The following is a 15,317-nucleotide window of genomic DNA, read 5'->3' on the forward strand; positions in this document are numbered from 1 at the left end:
GCTTTTTTGTGATAATGAGAATGGTCGCAATTAAGTCTTCGGCAATATGATTGTAAAATTGCAACAGCATAAAATGTACACACAGCTAATTTCGAAATTTATTTTGAGCATGACTCTCAAAATGCGAACCAAACGTAGATAAGCGATATCGTTTTGGGTGCATTAATCTGTTTGTTACAATGTTGACAGTGGCGAGAAAGAATCTTTTCTTTGAGCCAATTAATTATATTCAAAGCGGAGCTTTGTTTATTCAAGGACAATCATACAACGCTCTCAACTGATTCAATTAAAAAAAAAAAACAAAATTATCACAGACGAAACAAGATCAAAAAACAAATTGAAATGTGAAACGTCAGATGTTGACGTTCCGCGACAAAGGTTCAATTAAATAAATAATATTAAATAATTATTAAATATATAAATGTATTTTGTGTGATCCGGATAAAATATTAATATTTTGAAATAAAACTATTAAACGGACGAGGTGGCTTTACGTTGAAAGATTTTAAACTAAAATTGCCGTTCAAAGTTTTCGAAAAATAAAATGTCTTACATCCGTAAAAATGAACTTTTCCGCACTGTGATCCACAACATGTATTACTTTTCCGCACACCTAGTGTAGGAAAGGTATTGTATTAGGCCAAAGAAGTAAAGTCACCCAAAAAGATGTTTTCTATGCAGATTTCATGTAGAAAACACGATTGGAGGTGACTTTGGGGCATGTTAATATACGTCGCTGTGTGTGATGTGTCCTGTGTCCTGTGGCGTGTTGCCAAAATATCCATATTATGCCTGTTAGCTCATAACACATAAAAAATATTCAAAATCTGATTTTACTGAATGATTGGAGACTGCGAGGAGTACATCTGGCCAAATTTTGAGCAATATTGAATAATGAGCGACACCTTTTTTGTTACCGCGATAAGTCTTCTTCCAAAAACTCAAGTCAAATTCTGACTTTGCAGGATGATTTGGGACAACTAGGAGACGTGCTGATTAGTTTTTGAGCAATATCTGTTGACCTGTGTAATTTTTTTGGTCCGAATGGAGTACCCAAATCCATAAATTTTACTTTTTTGATCATTTTTCAACCATTTTGGTGACACGATGGTTTCGTGCTCAGACATGAAATTTAGAATCCGACTTTACGGGATGATTAGGCACTACGAGGAATATATCTGGTCAGATTTTCAACGACATTGATTGATCGGTAAAACATAGACTCTGAAGAGGAACTTATGAGAAAAATGCGTTAAAATGATATTCTTTCAATCTGAACGCTGGAAGAATGTGTAGTGGGGGTTTTTTTGGCAGGAGAAACCCGAATCTGATGTTAGTTTCAAGATGCAATCAATTTTTCACAGACTTTCCATACAAAAATCCACAAAAAATTTCATTTTTGTATGAAAGACATGCCTTTGTGGCACCGTAATGATGTAAAACTTTGAACAGGCTATTTTTTTTTATTGAAATTTCTTTAAACTTGATGTGATTATTTATTTTGATAAGAAAATAATATTCACAAGTTTTCACGGTGATTTAAGTTACTGCAACCATACATAGACCATAATTTCAGTTTATTCCCAAAATTTCGGTTCCATGCGGAAAAGTCAGCTTGCGTACGTAAGCCTCTTTATGTGCGAACAAAATACCTTGTGCAAAGATTTACGTCATTACGATGTCATACCGGCATGGCTTCCACACAAAAATCCAATTTTTTAGAAATGTTTGTATGAAAAGTGTGTCGAAAATTATTTGTATCACATTGTATGAAACATTTCTCGTTTATCAACTCTATTATATTCACTCCTCGGCCAATGTCATAAGAAGATATTGATTATTCATTTTATACTTTGGAGTGAAGATTTCAAAGCAAATTGAATCAACTTTTCGATATTACATTTGTTTTGATTTGTATCGGAAACTAATTTCAAATGGGAATCATGTAAACAAGTTAGTTAAAAAAGAAAATGGTTAGTATAAAATGTAGAAATAGTTAGTGAAACACTACATCGCCGGTTAGCAGTTTAATAGAAATAAGTGCGTCAAAAAATTAGTAATCTATTTGGAGAGAGTTAGTTATAAATTTAAAACTATTAGTTTTTTATTAAATGGTTTGTCGAATATCCGTTGTGATAGTCTTGTTGTATTCGAGATAGCAAATGGCACAAAGAAGAATATACGTTAGCGGGAGACTCTGTGTAAAACAGAAATGTTTATGTGTGGATTTACTTCAATAAACGCAAGCGCCTACAGATCAAATCATTGCAGAAATAACAATTTTCAAGCTCCTGCACCTTTCTCAGCGCCGAAAATGCTTATGTACTTGTCATCTTGGTTACTTTTTGGTAGATCAGGTGCCCAATTAGGTAACGTTGCTCATTGAGTTATGCCATCGCCAAATCACGTGCCCGATGCCAAAAAGTCTCTCATCCACTCAGAATGTTTTTGTATGACTTGTTTTTTATTCTGAAAGTGGTTTCGACTCCGTTTAAAGCTCATAAATATTGAAAAGTTAAAGTTTTTTTCAGTCTTGCAATAACGTGTGTAGACGTTTGTTATGAACATATGCTTCATCTTTACATATAGGCTACAGTGAAATAGCTGTAGTGGCGCCTGTAGATCCATCTTGTGCATCACTTTTTTCAAGTGAGTAAAAAGTTTTTAAATATTGAACAAACTACGTAGTACGTACAAACACATTAAAAGAGGAAAAATTTGAAAGAATTTTTCTTCCAAAAGTGATATTTAATGTATTCTTAAACACTCAAAAAAAGTATTGGGGGTTTTTGGGTACGAGAAAACCGAATATAACGTTAGTTTTGCGATACAAATAACTTTCGACACACTTTTCATACAAAAATTTCAAAAAAATTGGATCGTAATGAGCTAAAACTTTGCACAGGTTATTTTTATCACACAAAAATAACATTCCAAGAGTTTGAAGACATTTCAATGCATATTAGGGGTATCTCCCGAACAAAATTTTGGATTTTTCGCTCAAAAACGAAATTTTGTATGGGAAGTACCCTTAATATGCATTGAAATTTCTTCAAATTTTCAGAATGCTAACTTTTTGTGAAAAAAATAACCTCTGCACATTTTCACATGATTTATCATGTAATTACGATATCATATAGGCATGGCTGCGATACAAAAATTCCCACTTTTAGTAGTTTTTGTATGAAAAATGCTTCGAAAATTATGTGTATCTGAAACTAATGTCAAATTCAGTTTTCTCGTGAATTCTTTGAGTAAAAGATTTGTAATGAATGCATGTTGTGCATCACAGTGCGGAAAAGTTCATCTTACGGATGCAAGACATTTTATTTGAGTCTATTATTTTAAACAAATTACCTTGTTTGATTCGTTTGAACTCCGCCGTTCACACCATCTGTTACACGCAACAAATGAATATTATTTGTTTGAAGTAAAAAGAAATTATTGTCATTGAATTTCCTATTTAATACCTGATAGAACGCCAATCAGAAGCGACTGAAGGCACACGAATATAAGAAAATATTTCATTTTTCTTTTTAATAAACTCGAAAGCAATACGAGTTGAAAGTAAAAAGTCAATACGAGTTGAAGTTGAACCAAATTTTTTGGCGGATTAAAAGCAACCTACTCAAAGGCTGATCGAAACTAAATTGATTTCTCAACAAAGCCACGTTCTTTATACCTCGAAAGAAACAATAAAAACAGGTTTTTCTAAAATTCCCAAACGACAAGGAATGCTTTTTTTTGGACGAGTCCGTCTGTTTTGCATTCGATAACATCAAGATAAACCCCGTTTTTCATGCAGGGAATTTCCAAAAAAGAGATTATAAATAGAATTTAACATTAAAGTGTTATTGAAATATGTATTATGGTTTGATTTTTGAATCACATTTATTTGAAAAATAAGCGCATGGGCACAAACTCATTAAATGGAAATAAGGCAAATTTGTGATAATCGTCTCGTTTTAGCAGAGATACTTTACAGATTGTACAATAATTTTGCAAATAAACGTGAACCTTTTAATCAGCGATTGAATTGACGTTAGATGCATGCACATACAGTTCGACATACACCGAGACAGTAAACGAAGGAGAATCGTCTTACGTACAGTGTGTAATTGTGTATATGACATATCGCATATTTATATTTACTGTTAATTTCACAGTGTGAAATATGCGCTAATATATTTCTAGCGTCAATATTGTTGTTTTTAATCTCTGAACCTCTGTGAATCGAAAAAAAAAATAAAGAAACATCAACGAACTTCAAATTTGGCTTTATTTTTTAACTGTTCAAAACTTGGTAAAACATTGAGTGTATTTACGAGGAAAGATTTTCTTTTTTTGCTTTCACAATAATTTGGTAATTTATTGCGAAGCGCAAAAAAATTATTGATCAGATGGCCAAACGATCGGTTCGATCCAATCCAAATATTGAGCAACTCTGGTGTAAATAGTTGGAAAAGATGTGCCACAGCCATGACCAAATGAAACAATACCAACGACAGTTGCTGTTTTCGAGTTATTAGGAAAGAATTGTAGCGGACCTCCACCATCTCCAAAACAACTATCCTTCTTTCCTTCTGGGTCATGTGCGCAATACTGGCCTTCATCAAGGCCATTTTGAAAAGCTGAAAAATTTGAAACTTTTCGATTCCATTCCACAAATGTAGAATTGCATTCAGACAGTGGTATTGTTTTCACCTGGGCCTTCAACAATTCATTCGACATCGAAGACATTCCTTTGATGAAAGAATTTCAAAATAAAAATCACCTTACATTCAAAATTTGATGTACCAAAACATTTCAGAAATTCAACTTACGTACAGGGTCAGTAAGACCCCACCCGGTAACAATAAGATCACCCAAATCACCCATACTTGTGTGCAAACATGCCGGAGCAATGTTGGCTGTGAATTGAATTGATTTTGTTAAGCTTATCAATGCGATATCATTCTTATGTGTTAAAGCTGAACGGTTTGGATGCTTATAGATGCGCTGAGAAAAAAACATTCAGTTTAAAAAATCGTTAAAAAAAATTGTAATAAGACATTCACCTTCACTTGATGATCAACAGCACTTATATCATCATTTCCGTTGTCGGTCAGTGTTAACTTTTTCAGAAAAAAAGGAAAACGTTTTTTAAACAAATATTCGGAAAACGAATTTGAATTTTAACCTACTTTTCCCAGTCGAACTAGGACGGGAAGATGATTTAATGTTATGGCATGTGCCGCCGTTAGTACAAAGTCCTTCGAAATTATCGTGCCACCGCATTTAAAAGTGATTTTAAGATCAGCTATGTATCCCAGGGCCGCCTAAATTTTAACAAAATGTTGAAATATCATTGAAGTACTTTAGAACAATGCGCAAATTTGACAAACCATCCAGGGGAATTCACCATGTGCAGCAGCCTGCCCACCCAAAATTCGAGATTCAGGCATGTTTGAATACACATTGCAAGCTAGTTACAAACAGAATATATTGATGATTTCACATTTTTTTGTATAATTGGATTTTTTCATTATAAAATTACCTCGTTCTGCGGGTCTTAAAAGAGGATTTGTCGGGTCTCTGCCATTCACACCATCTGTTCGTAAGGTAACTACACACAACAGAGTGTACAGATATTTAAAATATTTATTTGAAAGAGTTTTAATTACTCAAATGAATACCTGATAGAACTTGAATCAGACACAGCTGAAAGCAGAGAAGTACAAAAAAATACTTCATTTTTCCGAAATAAACACAAACTACTTCAAAATAAATCTAAAATATTCAAATTTAATTTAATATTTTCGAGGATTAACGAAACTGTTCATTTGCAAATCACTAAATAGTCAGAAGCCAATCGAAGACTGCGCCGCTTTCTCCATTAAACAACTTTAAATAACTTGAGCCGGTATATGCAAACAACAGCCGCAAAATAGCACAAAAGCGCGATTATGAAATGAAACCATTGATAATGCTCATCAATGCTTTTAATCATTTTCCATGTTTTTAATTTAACATTCAAATGAGCGTCGCAGAAACCAATTCGGAAATTCCCAGTGATTAAAAATGTGTTTGCTTTCATTTAAATGTGACCGTTTGTATTTCTTGAGAATTAACCCCAAAGATTACTTTAATCTATCTTTTTCATGAAGGGAATTTCCTAGGGAATTTCCAACTTGATGATTTTTTTTTTAACAAAGAAGAAAGTAAACATAAAATAAAATGTAACATTCAAGTTTTATTCAATTAAGCATAATGATGTGTCATATAAAACTCAATAAAACTCTATTATTTATAACATTTTTTCTATCATACACCGGCTATTAACGCTCCGCCATCGACGGTTAGTATAGTTCCTGTGAGAAAAGCAGCTGAATCGCTAACAAGATATTCAATAGCAGCCGATGTATCTGTTACATCACCAACACGACCCACCGGATAAAGTTTACTGTTATCATCGTAGAATTGATCAACCTGTTCCGATGTCATTCCAAAACTTGTTCGAAAGATTCTGAAAATATTCAAAAATCATTTTAAATAAAAAAAAATTAAATATAAAATCAAGAATATTTACGGTGTTTGAATTACTGCTGGGCAAATCGCGTTAATCCGAATACCTTTTATACCCATGTCTCTAGCTGCACATTTGGTTAATTGATTGACAGCCGCCTTTGACATGCTGTATACATATGCATTTAATCTGTTTCGAATTGCATCAACACTGGAAACATTCAAAATATTCCCTTTTGTCTTTTCCAAATGTGGAATCGCAAATTTGATGAGTTCAACAACACTGCGTACATTCACAGTCATCGTATAATCATAGTCGGCCATATCGACATTTTCAGCATTATTTGGCGTTGCTAAACCAGCATTATTTATCAAAATATTCAACTTTCCGAAGTGATTCACCGTCTCGTCAATTATTCGCTGAGCATCTTTTGTGACATCAGCTACGATTACCAACGGGGTCGGTGCCCCGGCACTTTTGATTTGTTCACAAACCTCATTCAACTGCTTTTCGTTGCGACCAATCAATGAAACACTCGCACCTTTTGTTGCCAAATGCAAAGCGGCATGGGCTCCAATGCCGGAACTGGCACCAGTTATTATAATTACTTTATTCACAAAACTCATTTTTGCAACTGAATCTCTTTTTCTTGTCAGTTAATTTAAAACTAAAGTGAAATCTGCTTCTTACAGAGCGATAATCTGCTGTTTGTTTTACATGTGAAAGCGATAATAAGAAGCGAAAGGAGTTTTCTATATTTCAAGTGTATTTTCGCTATAGTACGTTTGTTTTTTACATTTTAAATTTATAATGTTTTGCCAGACATTGGGTTTGAGCTATGGATATAGCTGCTGCTATTTCATAGCACCTATTCCATAGTCGCTATGCAACGCGTGTACTGTGTGTACGTGTATGTTGTTCGTTTCTTCTTCACGTTTAGTAGTTTACCATACCAAAAGTGGAAACGAACACACAGTACAAAATACACGCGTTGCATAGCGTCAATGGAATCGGTGCTATGGAATAGTAGCAGCTATATCCATAGCTCAGACCTAATGTCTGTGTTTTGCACAAACAAGAGAGAATCGAGCTTTGATAAGAACGAGCATTTAATCTTTATTTAATAGACTGCCTGTAACTCTAGCTTTAACTACTATTTTATATTCTAAGTAAGAAAGGTTCAAAATAGAGAAACCACAGATTTTTATATGATTTATTAAAAAAAAATCCACAATAATCAATTTTCTGTTCCATATTGACGATACCTTCCATGCAACTGATATATTTACCTATAAGAATGCACTTTTTCAAGTTTCTATACTCAAAACGGCATGCTTTTTTTTCGTTTTCATGTTTTGTACTTTTCCACAGTAGAGCCGTAAAAGATTAAATAAAAGTTGTGAATATCACCATTTGTTATTCTAAATTAATGTATATAAGAGGGCAAAATGGGGTCAATTACATCATAAAAAACACGAAACTTTTTTAAGTATTTGAATAGATCAGTTATCAGTGAAAATGATTTTTAATACTTCCCAATGAATGTTTACAAATGATTCAGATAATTTCAATGTCACATTTCAATTTTATAAATTTTGTCTACACTTTGAAGTACTAATGATAAAGCAAAAAAAATGTATTCATTTATATTAATATTTCATAGTTATTCCTCAGCAGTCAGCAGAAGCATTTAACATAAGTGTTATTTTGTTTAACAAAGAATTTCGTTACAAAGGAGAAGAACGGTCTTTATTGAACATTTCTAACTATAATCGTTTTTTACCAATTTTCATTTGAATGGTTATGCAAAAAAAAGATCAAGTGGTCGTATTTTGTTATTATACTTTCATACACCTGCTATTACGGCTCCGCCATCGACGGTTAGTATAGTTCCTGTGAGAAAAGCGGCCGAGTCTCCGACTAGATATTCAATAGCAGCCGATGTATCTGTTACATCGCCAACACGACCCACCGGATAAAGTTTACCCTCATCGTTATAGAATTGATCAACTTGTTCTGATTTCCATCCCCAGCTCTTTTCAAATATTCTAATAAGAAATACATGGAAATACATATATTCTTGTTACCCATTTATTCTAAGAAATACATACATTTTCTTCAACATTTTTTTTTCGTTCCACATAACGTCCATAAAATTTGAAAAAAAGAAGAGGAATTAATACTTACGGTGTACGAATAACTCCTGGGCAAATCGCGTTAATCCGAATACGCTTTGGGCCCATGTCCCTTGCAGCACTTTTGGTTAGTTGATTGACAGCCGCCTTTGACATGCTATAGACATATGAATTCGGCCGAATGCGTAATGCTGCAATGCTTGAAACATTCAAAATATTGCCCTTTGTCTTTTCCAAATGCGGAATGGCAAATTTCATAAGTTCAACTATAGCACGTACATTGGTGTTCATAATCCAATCGTAGTCGGCCATATCTACATTTTCAGCGTTATATTTCCTCGATACAGCCGCACTATTTATCAGAATATTCAACTTTCCGAAGTGATTCACCGTCTCGTCAATTATTCGCTGAGCATCTTTTGTGACATCAGCTACGATTACCAACGGGGTCGGTGCCCCGGCACTTTTGATTTGTTCACAAACCTCATTCAACTGCTTTTCGTTGCGACCAATCAATGAAACACTCGCACCTTTTGTTGCCAAATGCAAAGCGGCATGGGCTCCAATGCCGGAACTGGCACCAGTTATTATAATTACTTTATTCGCAAAACTCATTTTTATATTTCTTTCGTCGGCAATTTTGTTTAAATGATTTGATGTCGTAATTGTGTTTAAAAAGTGTTCCTTTGTCGATGTTCAAATGATTGGCTTCAAAGTCAAACTGAAATCTATTTTGAGTTTTTTTTTGTTTTTTCAATTCGTAAAATTATATAAGTCAGCAATACGATCGTTTTATCTTCCTTTTCGTCAACGTTCAATATAAATGTTATGAGTACTTAAATAGATTACATTTTGATAAGATTTTATCATATAAATAATCAACAATTGAATTTCTTTTTTCAATTACATTACTTTTATCTCTCAGTCCGATAGGAGAATAAGTTTAAAAAGTAGACTATTCAAAAAAAATACAAGTTGAAAATCTTGAGATTTTTTTATCAGGGGGACTCAAAATAACTTTGACGTTATCAAAACGATTTTTGAATGTTGGAAAGTGCCCCCGCAAAACATGTTTTTTTCGTATTCATAATAAACATAGCTTCTGACGGTCGCAATACAAGGTTATTCCAAAAAATTTCAATTTTTTTTTCCAATTCGGTTAGGTGCTATGCAACCATCATGACTGAGAGATGTCTTATTGTAAAAACGCCATCTGGTGACCTGTGCGAATTGTGGTTGAAAACAAGCGATATGAAAATTTAGTTAAGACACCATCCAACAATTCCGTCTTTGTAATTACATACATTAATAACCACGTCAACAGATGGCGCATTATTGTGCGACTTTTTTCTCGCCTGTATTAATATACAGGGACTCATGGTGATTGATGCTATGCAATGCACTCTCTTACACTTCTAATGTATTACAAACGGCAAGCTTCAAAAACCCAATAAAGTACTCGTTTTCATAAAGATTTATTCCAACAAAATCAAATTACAAAGACAAAAAAAGTACCGAAAGTGACCTATTTACACTTTTAATAAAAATTGAAGATTCTTCTGTCTTTTGAATAGCTGATAGATAAAACTAAAACTAAACGATATTTGCGTTTGATTTTTCCTTTTCCAAATATTTCTTTATGGTCGGAATATGTTCTTCAGCCCATTTCAAATTGATCTTTGCCGTGATCAGAGCCGATTTAAGACTAGCGTCATTTAACTTTTGTTCCTCAACAAAATGTTCAATTTTGTCAATTTGTTCATCGGTAGTTGACCGTGCGGCGACTTCTGATAACATCAATGGCACCTCTTTCTCAGATTCAAAACTGTATCAACATATCAATTAATCAAAAAAATTATTTTTTAAAATAAATATCAAATACTCACGCTTTGTTGATACGTTGGTGATTTTTAACAATGAACTCGAGTACAAAATTGACATTTCCCTGTTGCATAAGAGTTGAAACGAATGCGGAATGTTTATCTTGCAATCGAACGTCTTCAGATAAAATTTTGTCCAGATATTGCTGAAAATAAGAAGTACTTTAAATTGGAACCGTATTGCAAAGCATCGAAAAAATGATGTTGATTCACCGTTAACACTTGTGCTTGCTTTGTACAGCCCAGTGCACTTAAAATTGTAACTTGTTCAGCCGCGACATTCTCGGTTTTGAATTTTTCCCATAAATAATTCCATTCTTTGTACGACCCTTCGCTGATGACAGAACAATAAACGACTGGTACCAGATTCACGGGAATCCTATTGGATATCATGTTACTTTTAAGTGGACATTTCAAATAGATTCACTACTCACTTGTAATCTCCCGTCGAAAACTTATCGAATTCGGTGCGTGCGTCGGCAATACACTGCTTATGACCGAATTTACATGCGTACTTCAAAATAAGGTTTCGATTGTAAATATCCAATCGAGCATCAGTGTCTTTTGGATGGAATCCAAGGTATGAATAAACTTTGTTCAAAAGATTTAGAATGAAATTCTGAAATCAAAGACCATCAAGTTGCAATGTTAAATAATGGGGAGGTTCTTCTCTGTATTTTTAAAGGAAAATTTACCTGAAGTATTGGAGCTTCTTCTGTCGTAAAACGTTCCAAAATGAATTCAAAGTTATTGAATGCCGACAACCATGGAATGTAATTGGTCTCCTTTTGAAGGTACTCAATGCTGTGCAACGCTTGAGAGTAGTGGAGTTGACGGGCACGAGCCAAATTCAATGCATCGTCCACGATCTAAAGATAGAAGAAATGGTCATAGGTGACAACAGGATCTCTACTTCTAAGCTCTTGTTATAATTTCTTTAGCTTTAGGCCAGAGCAAGGATGAGAAAATGATCTTTTATTCAATTTTTAAGGTTTGAATTCCGAAATCAGAACAGTTTGCCCGAAAAACTGAATAACTCTTTGCCCAACCACCAGAGCCGTCATTGGCACCGGAGAAGTGCGGCCTTTAGTAAGTGCCTAAGTAATTTTTCAATTGTCGCACCTGAATACAAGAAAGAGCGGCACTTACAAGAAAAGTGCCTACACCTCCGCATGGAGTCCGTGGTGCCCATAACAGCTCTGCCAAAAACCAGCTTTACTACTAAAGCTTTACTGTCTATGACGACCACTTTAGTCTCTAGTTAATTTAATTTTAGGACCTAGTTAATTTTGAAAAATATCGAAGCAAAACCGGCTTGTTACCTGAGCGCGATTATGCACATGAATTTTGTTTGGTGAATCATACAATGCCTTGTCTATTGCAGCCCATGTGGCGTCATCATAATTCACGCGGTAATAACCTGTATCAGAAATAAAAGAATGATTACGTATGCACAACATGACTCACATTTCGGTCTCAATTATTCGATTTGGTCTGAATAAAAAGTTCATCAATTGAAGTGGATACAGTTCATCTTACTAACCCATTTGTTGCACATTAACTACAATCCACTCAATTGGTTCTTTCAACTGAATCTCCAGTTGTCCTTTGGTTAAATATACCGTCGGTTTTGTATCAGCGAAATGTGTGTTATGATTATTCGTCGCAAAACAAATTGGAATAGTCCACCATGTCTTAAGATTATCTCCATGTTCTGGATTATTCCGTAAAAATCTCTTTTGTGTAAATGTGACTTTTGTAATGTGTTGATCCGAGAAGATCTTCACATTTACAACTGGATACCCGGCATTCATAACCCAGGGCTTCATAAAGTCTTCGACATTTTCGTTGTCAGTCATTACATCTTGGAAGGCGGCATACAGTTTTTCGGGCACAGAGGTGTTCAATGCACTATTTTAATGAAAGATTAATAGTATTTTTTTCGCATGTTCATCTCAATTTTCAATCGAAATTAAAATTGATCTTTTTCACACTAGGTGCGTAGGAAAAGTAAAAGATTGTGTCGATAACTCACTTCTCTCTAAGGTAATGTCTGAGCGCGTCAGTGAATTTAGCTTGTCCAAAAGTATGTTCAAACATTCGAATCACCGAAGCACCTTTTTTGTATGAAATCAGTCCGAATCGGTCGGCAATTTCATCCGGACTGTTTACCTCGTGAAAAAGAGCTTTTGTACTTTCTAAAGAGTCAACATCAAGCGCCGCTTGAACTTGATTTACAATGAATTATTGCTCGTAGCCAAAACTATCCTCGACCTTTACAAATTTGATTTTCAATGAAAATTGATTGATTCGTAGCGAATTTTCTTACCATAGCTGCTCCAAAGTACGCATAAAATCTAGCAAAACCTTCATTCAACCAGGTGTTTGACCACCAATCGCAAGTTACCAAGTCCCCAAACCACATGTGCGCCTGTTCGTGTGCAACAACCTCGGCAACTCTTTGTTGAGCGTACGCAGATGATACATTTTGTTCGTACAAAAGACTGGTTTCACGATAAGTTAGTAAACCTAAATCGAATGATCATCGAATCATTAAAAAAATGGAGCATGAAATGACTGGTGAAGAAACGAGCTTGCTAAGCAAAGAACACAATCGCATTTGGGTCGTCAGGAGTCGCTCATGACTTCGTATTACAGTACAGTATTCAACGGAGGTCACAAAAGGAGCCCAAAAAAATTGAGAACAAGCCCGACCAAATGGACTCGAGTTGGAGCCAAAATATTTCCCGGCGCTGGGTAAACCGGCTCGAAATTCTGTCGGGTGGGGTTGTCAATGTTGAGACCTCTTTCTGACCTCCTCCCAAAGACAAAACCAGAAGCGACGCCTGACGAACAAAAAAAAAACAATCTAACCCCAATTCTCCATGGCACCAGCGGCAAAGTCGGGAATTGCAACCATGGCCAGCTTCGGCATATGAGTGTCATATCTGTAGTCGAACTTTTCATCATATTTTGACAATATCTTTTGTCCCACATCAAAACTATACTTTGTTTGCTCAAATGCATTTGGACGAGAGCAAACAGCGAATGTTTTGCGATCATTTTCACGACACTCAAACTCGGACACAATAAATGCGACCAAATACGTTGACATAACCGGGGTTGGTTCGAAAATTTCACGAATCACATTTGAACTGTGGAACAAACATGGAAAATTGATGAAATTTACGTTTGGGAAATAAATTAACGTAGTTACCCCAATGGAAGAGTTGATTCAATGCGAGTGTTACCGAGCGTTGGTTTAAAGTGACTTGGTCGATTCATAATTATTTCAAAAGTTGCTTTGAAATGAGGTTCATCAAAACATGGCAACACTTTGCGAGCATGAACCGGCTGCATTTGAGTTGAAGCTAACCATCTGAATGAAAAATTGACACAAGGTGAGAATTAGTACCAAAATTTACCGAAAGCACCAAAAAACGTTCAGAAATAACTCACTTTGTTTGACCATTTTCTTTGTAGGAACTGCGATAGAAGCCATGCATATCATTTCTTAAATTACCGGTATAATTGAACTGAACTTCATAGTCTTGAGAAATGTTGAGTTCATCAGACAATGTAAGAGTTAGTTTATTGGTTTTTTCTTCATAAGTTTGATCAACAATTTCAATTCTCGTCGCGATGAAAATGCTCGATTTGACATTTATCAAAACATCTGAAATGACCAGCTCTTCTTTATGAAGTGTGATTTCCTTGACACCAGTTCTATTCGCCCGCAACGTAATCTTAACATATCCGTCGAAAGTGAATGGCTCTTTTCCTTTCACATTCTCGAAATAGGGCGTTAGCATAATTTCGTAGGCACTTGGCAGAACATCTGTGTTCAAACGATAGTTAACGTCATCAAATTGGTCATTCGCTACGGCAGGATTTGGTGCACTGAAACCATTGTAAATAATCAAGAATCCACAAATGAAGAGCAGCAATATGAAAAACTTCATTTTTAAAGACCCGTTTCAACACAAACTTGATGAAATAATTGTTAAAACTTAATTATCCACTATAATTGAACCCATCGGTTACACTTTCAAATGCCAATTGACTTGGACGACTTAACGATTAACCAAGAAAACTATGGGATAGTACATTTTCGATAGATAAGTATTCACATATTTATCTTCATATTTCACATTTTACTGCTGTCATTATTGTACAATGTATTTCAAAACACTTGTGCTTAGTAGATACTGTCTACTAAATAATGATATGAGATATGAGGTACTTCCATGATTTTTTGTCTTTTTCAATGAATTAGGTTTATCGACTAGTGTCCAATCAGAAATGTTTAAATTTTGTGATTTCGAAAGAAAAATCGTTCAACCATGTTATGGTTGATAATATTTATTGTTTTCAATTTGTAAGCTTTTAAATTCGAATAATTATGTAATTGAAAGTATTTGAGGTATCTTTCAAAAGAAGATTGATAAGGTCGTAAACTTGTAAAAAACGACTTGAAAAACACTTCTTAAAAGTGTACGTAATTGTCAGCTAATCTGACACATGCCACTTATTTCTTTTTTCAAACGTAGATCATAGTTTTTCATTTGTCTTCTATAATAAATAAAAAGGAACTTACGTCCGTAAGTCTAACTTTTCCGCACTGTTTCCAAAGGAGTTGCGTATTTAGTACGAATTAGTACAAAATCATATGGCATTTTACATTGTGTGTAGGTGTACTAAAAAAAGCTCATTTTAGGCAACTCCTTTCTTCCTTTACCGAACTGGTACTGTGCAGTACTAATTCAATAACTACCGAATTATATTGTCTAAGAGCAG

The 15,317-nt window shown here is 34.6% G+C and overlaps 2 protein-coding genes, 1 long non-coding RNA gene and 1 pseudogene across 4 annotated transcripts; all 4 read right to left on the reverse strand.

The window, feature by feature from the left end:
• Positions 1-2,312: 2,312 nt before the first annotated feature.
• Positions 2,313-3,561, reverse strand: LOC116346211. Its single transcript, XR_004201567.1, has 3 exons — positions 3,471-3,561; positions 3,358-3,394; positions 2,313-2,469 (listed from the first exon to the last, which is right to left on the reverse strand). It is a non-coding gene; the product is annotated as an uncharacterized LOC116346211 (long non-coding RNA).
• A 713-nt stretch (positions 3,562-4,274) lies between these two features.
• LOC116346142 (serine protease persephone-like) lies at positions 4,275-5,872 on the reverse strand. Its single transcript, XM_031776064.1, has 7 exons — positions 5,676-5,872; positions 5,537-5,605; positions 5,385-5,464; positions 5,184-5,318; positions 5,058-5,114; positions 4,824-4,998; positions 4,275-4,742 (listed from the first exon to the last, which is right to left on the reverse strand). Exons 1-7 carry the CDS (start codon positions 5,731-5,733, stop codon positions 4,390-4,392), a joined length of 927 nt encoding a protein of 308 aa, XP_031631924.1. The 5' UTR covers positions 5,734-5,872; the 3' UTR covers positions 4,275-4,389.
• Positions 5,873-6,207: 335 nt separating this feature from the next.
• LOC116346199 (uncharacterized oxidoreductase TM_0325-like) lies at positions 6,208-9,366 on the reverse strand. 2 transcript variants are annotated; one of them, XM_031776138.1, is made up of 3 exons: positions 9,222-9,366; positions 6,569-7,097; positions 6,208-6,505 (listed from the first exon to the last, which is right to left on the reverse strand). In XM_031776138.1, the coding sequence occupies exons 1-3, from the start codon at positions 9,253-9,255 to the stop codon at positions 6,304-6,306; spliced, it is 765 nt and encodes a 254-aa protein (XP_031631998.1). In that variant the 5' UTR covers positions 9,256-9,366; the 3' UTR covers positions 6,208-6,303. The 2 variants fall into 2 exon arrangements, with proteins under 2 accessions (XP_031631998.1, XP_031631996.1); XM_031776136.1 differs by lacking the exons at positions 6,208-6,505; positions 6,569-7,097 and adding an exon at positions 8,228-8,553 and having other exon boundaries at positions 8,693-9,365.
• A 733-nt stretch (positions 9,367-10,099) lies between these two features.
• LOC116346136 lies at positions 10,100-14,679 on the reverse strand (annotated as a pseudogene).
• Positions 14,680-15,317: the final 638 nt, after the last annotated feature.

This window comes from Contarinia nasturtii, unplaced genomic scaffold (genome assembly GCF_009176525.2).
Source record: "Contarinia nasturtii isolate CC-2019 unplaced genomic scaffold, AAFC_CNas_1.1 Cnas_scaffold_1435, whole genome shotgun sequence".
Lineage (NCBI taxonomy): Eukaryota > Metazoa > Arthropoda > Insecta > Diptera > Cecidomyiidae > Contarinia > Contarinia nasturtii.

Bases quoted from the DNA above. Each gene is read 5' to 3' on its own strand.
- LOC116346142 (XM_031776064.1), bottom strand. From the start codon at position 5,733: ATGAAGTATTTTTTTGTACTTCTCTGCTTTCAGCTGTGTCTGATTCAA. The intron at 5,606-5,675 runs GTATTCATTTGA...TGTTGTGTGTAG, and splicing joins TCTGATTCAAGTTCTATCAG to TTACCTTACGAACAGATGGT. The intron at 5,465-5,536 runs GTAATTTTATAA...GTTTGTAACTAG, and splicing joins TTTAAGACCCGCAGAACGAG to CTTGCAATGTGTATTCAAAC.
- LOC116346199 (XM_031776138.1), bottom strand. From the start codon at position 9,255: ATGAGTTTTGCGAATAAAGTAATTATAATAACTG. The intron at 7,098-9,221 runs GTGCCAGTTCCG...TTATAATAACTG, and splicing joins TAAAGTAATTATAATAACTG to GTGCCAGTTCCGGCATTGGA. The intron at 6,506-6,568 runs GTAAATATTCTT...GAATATTTTCAG, and splicing joins CCAGCAGTAATTCAAACACC to AATCTTTCGAACAAGTTTTG.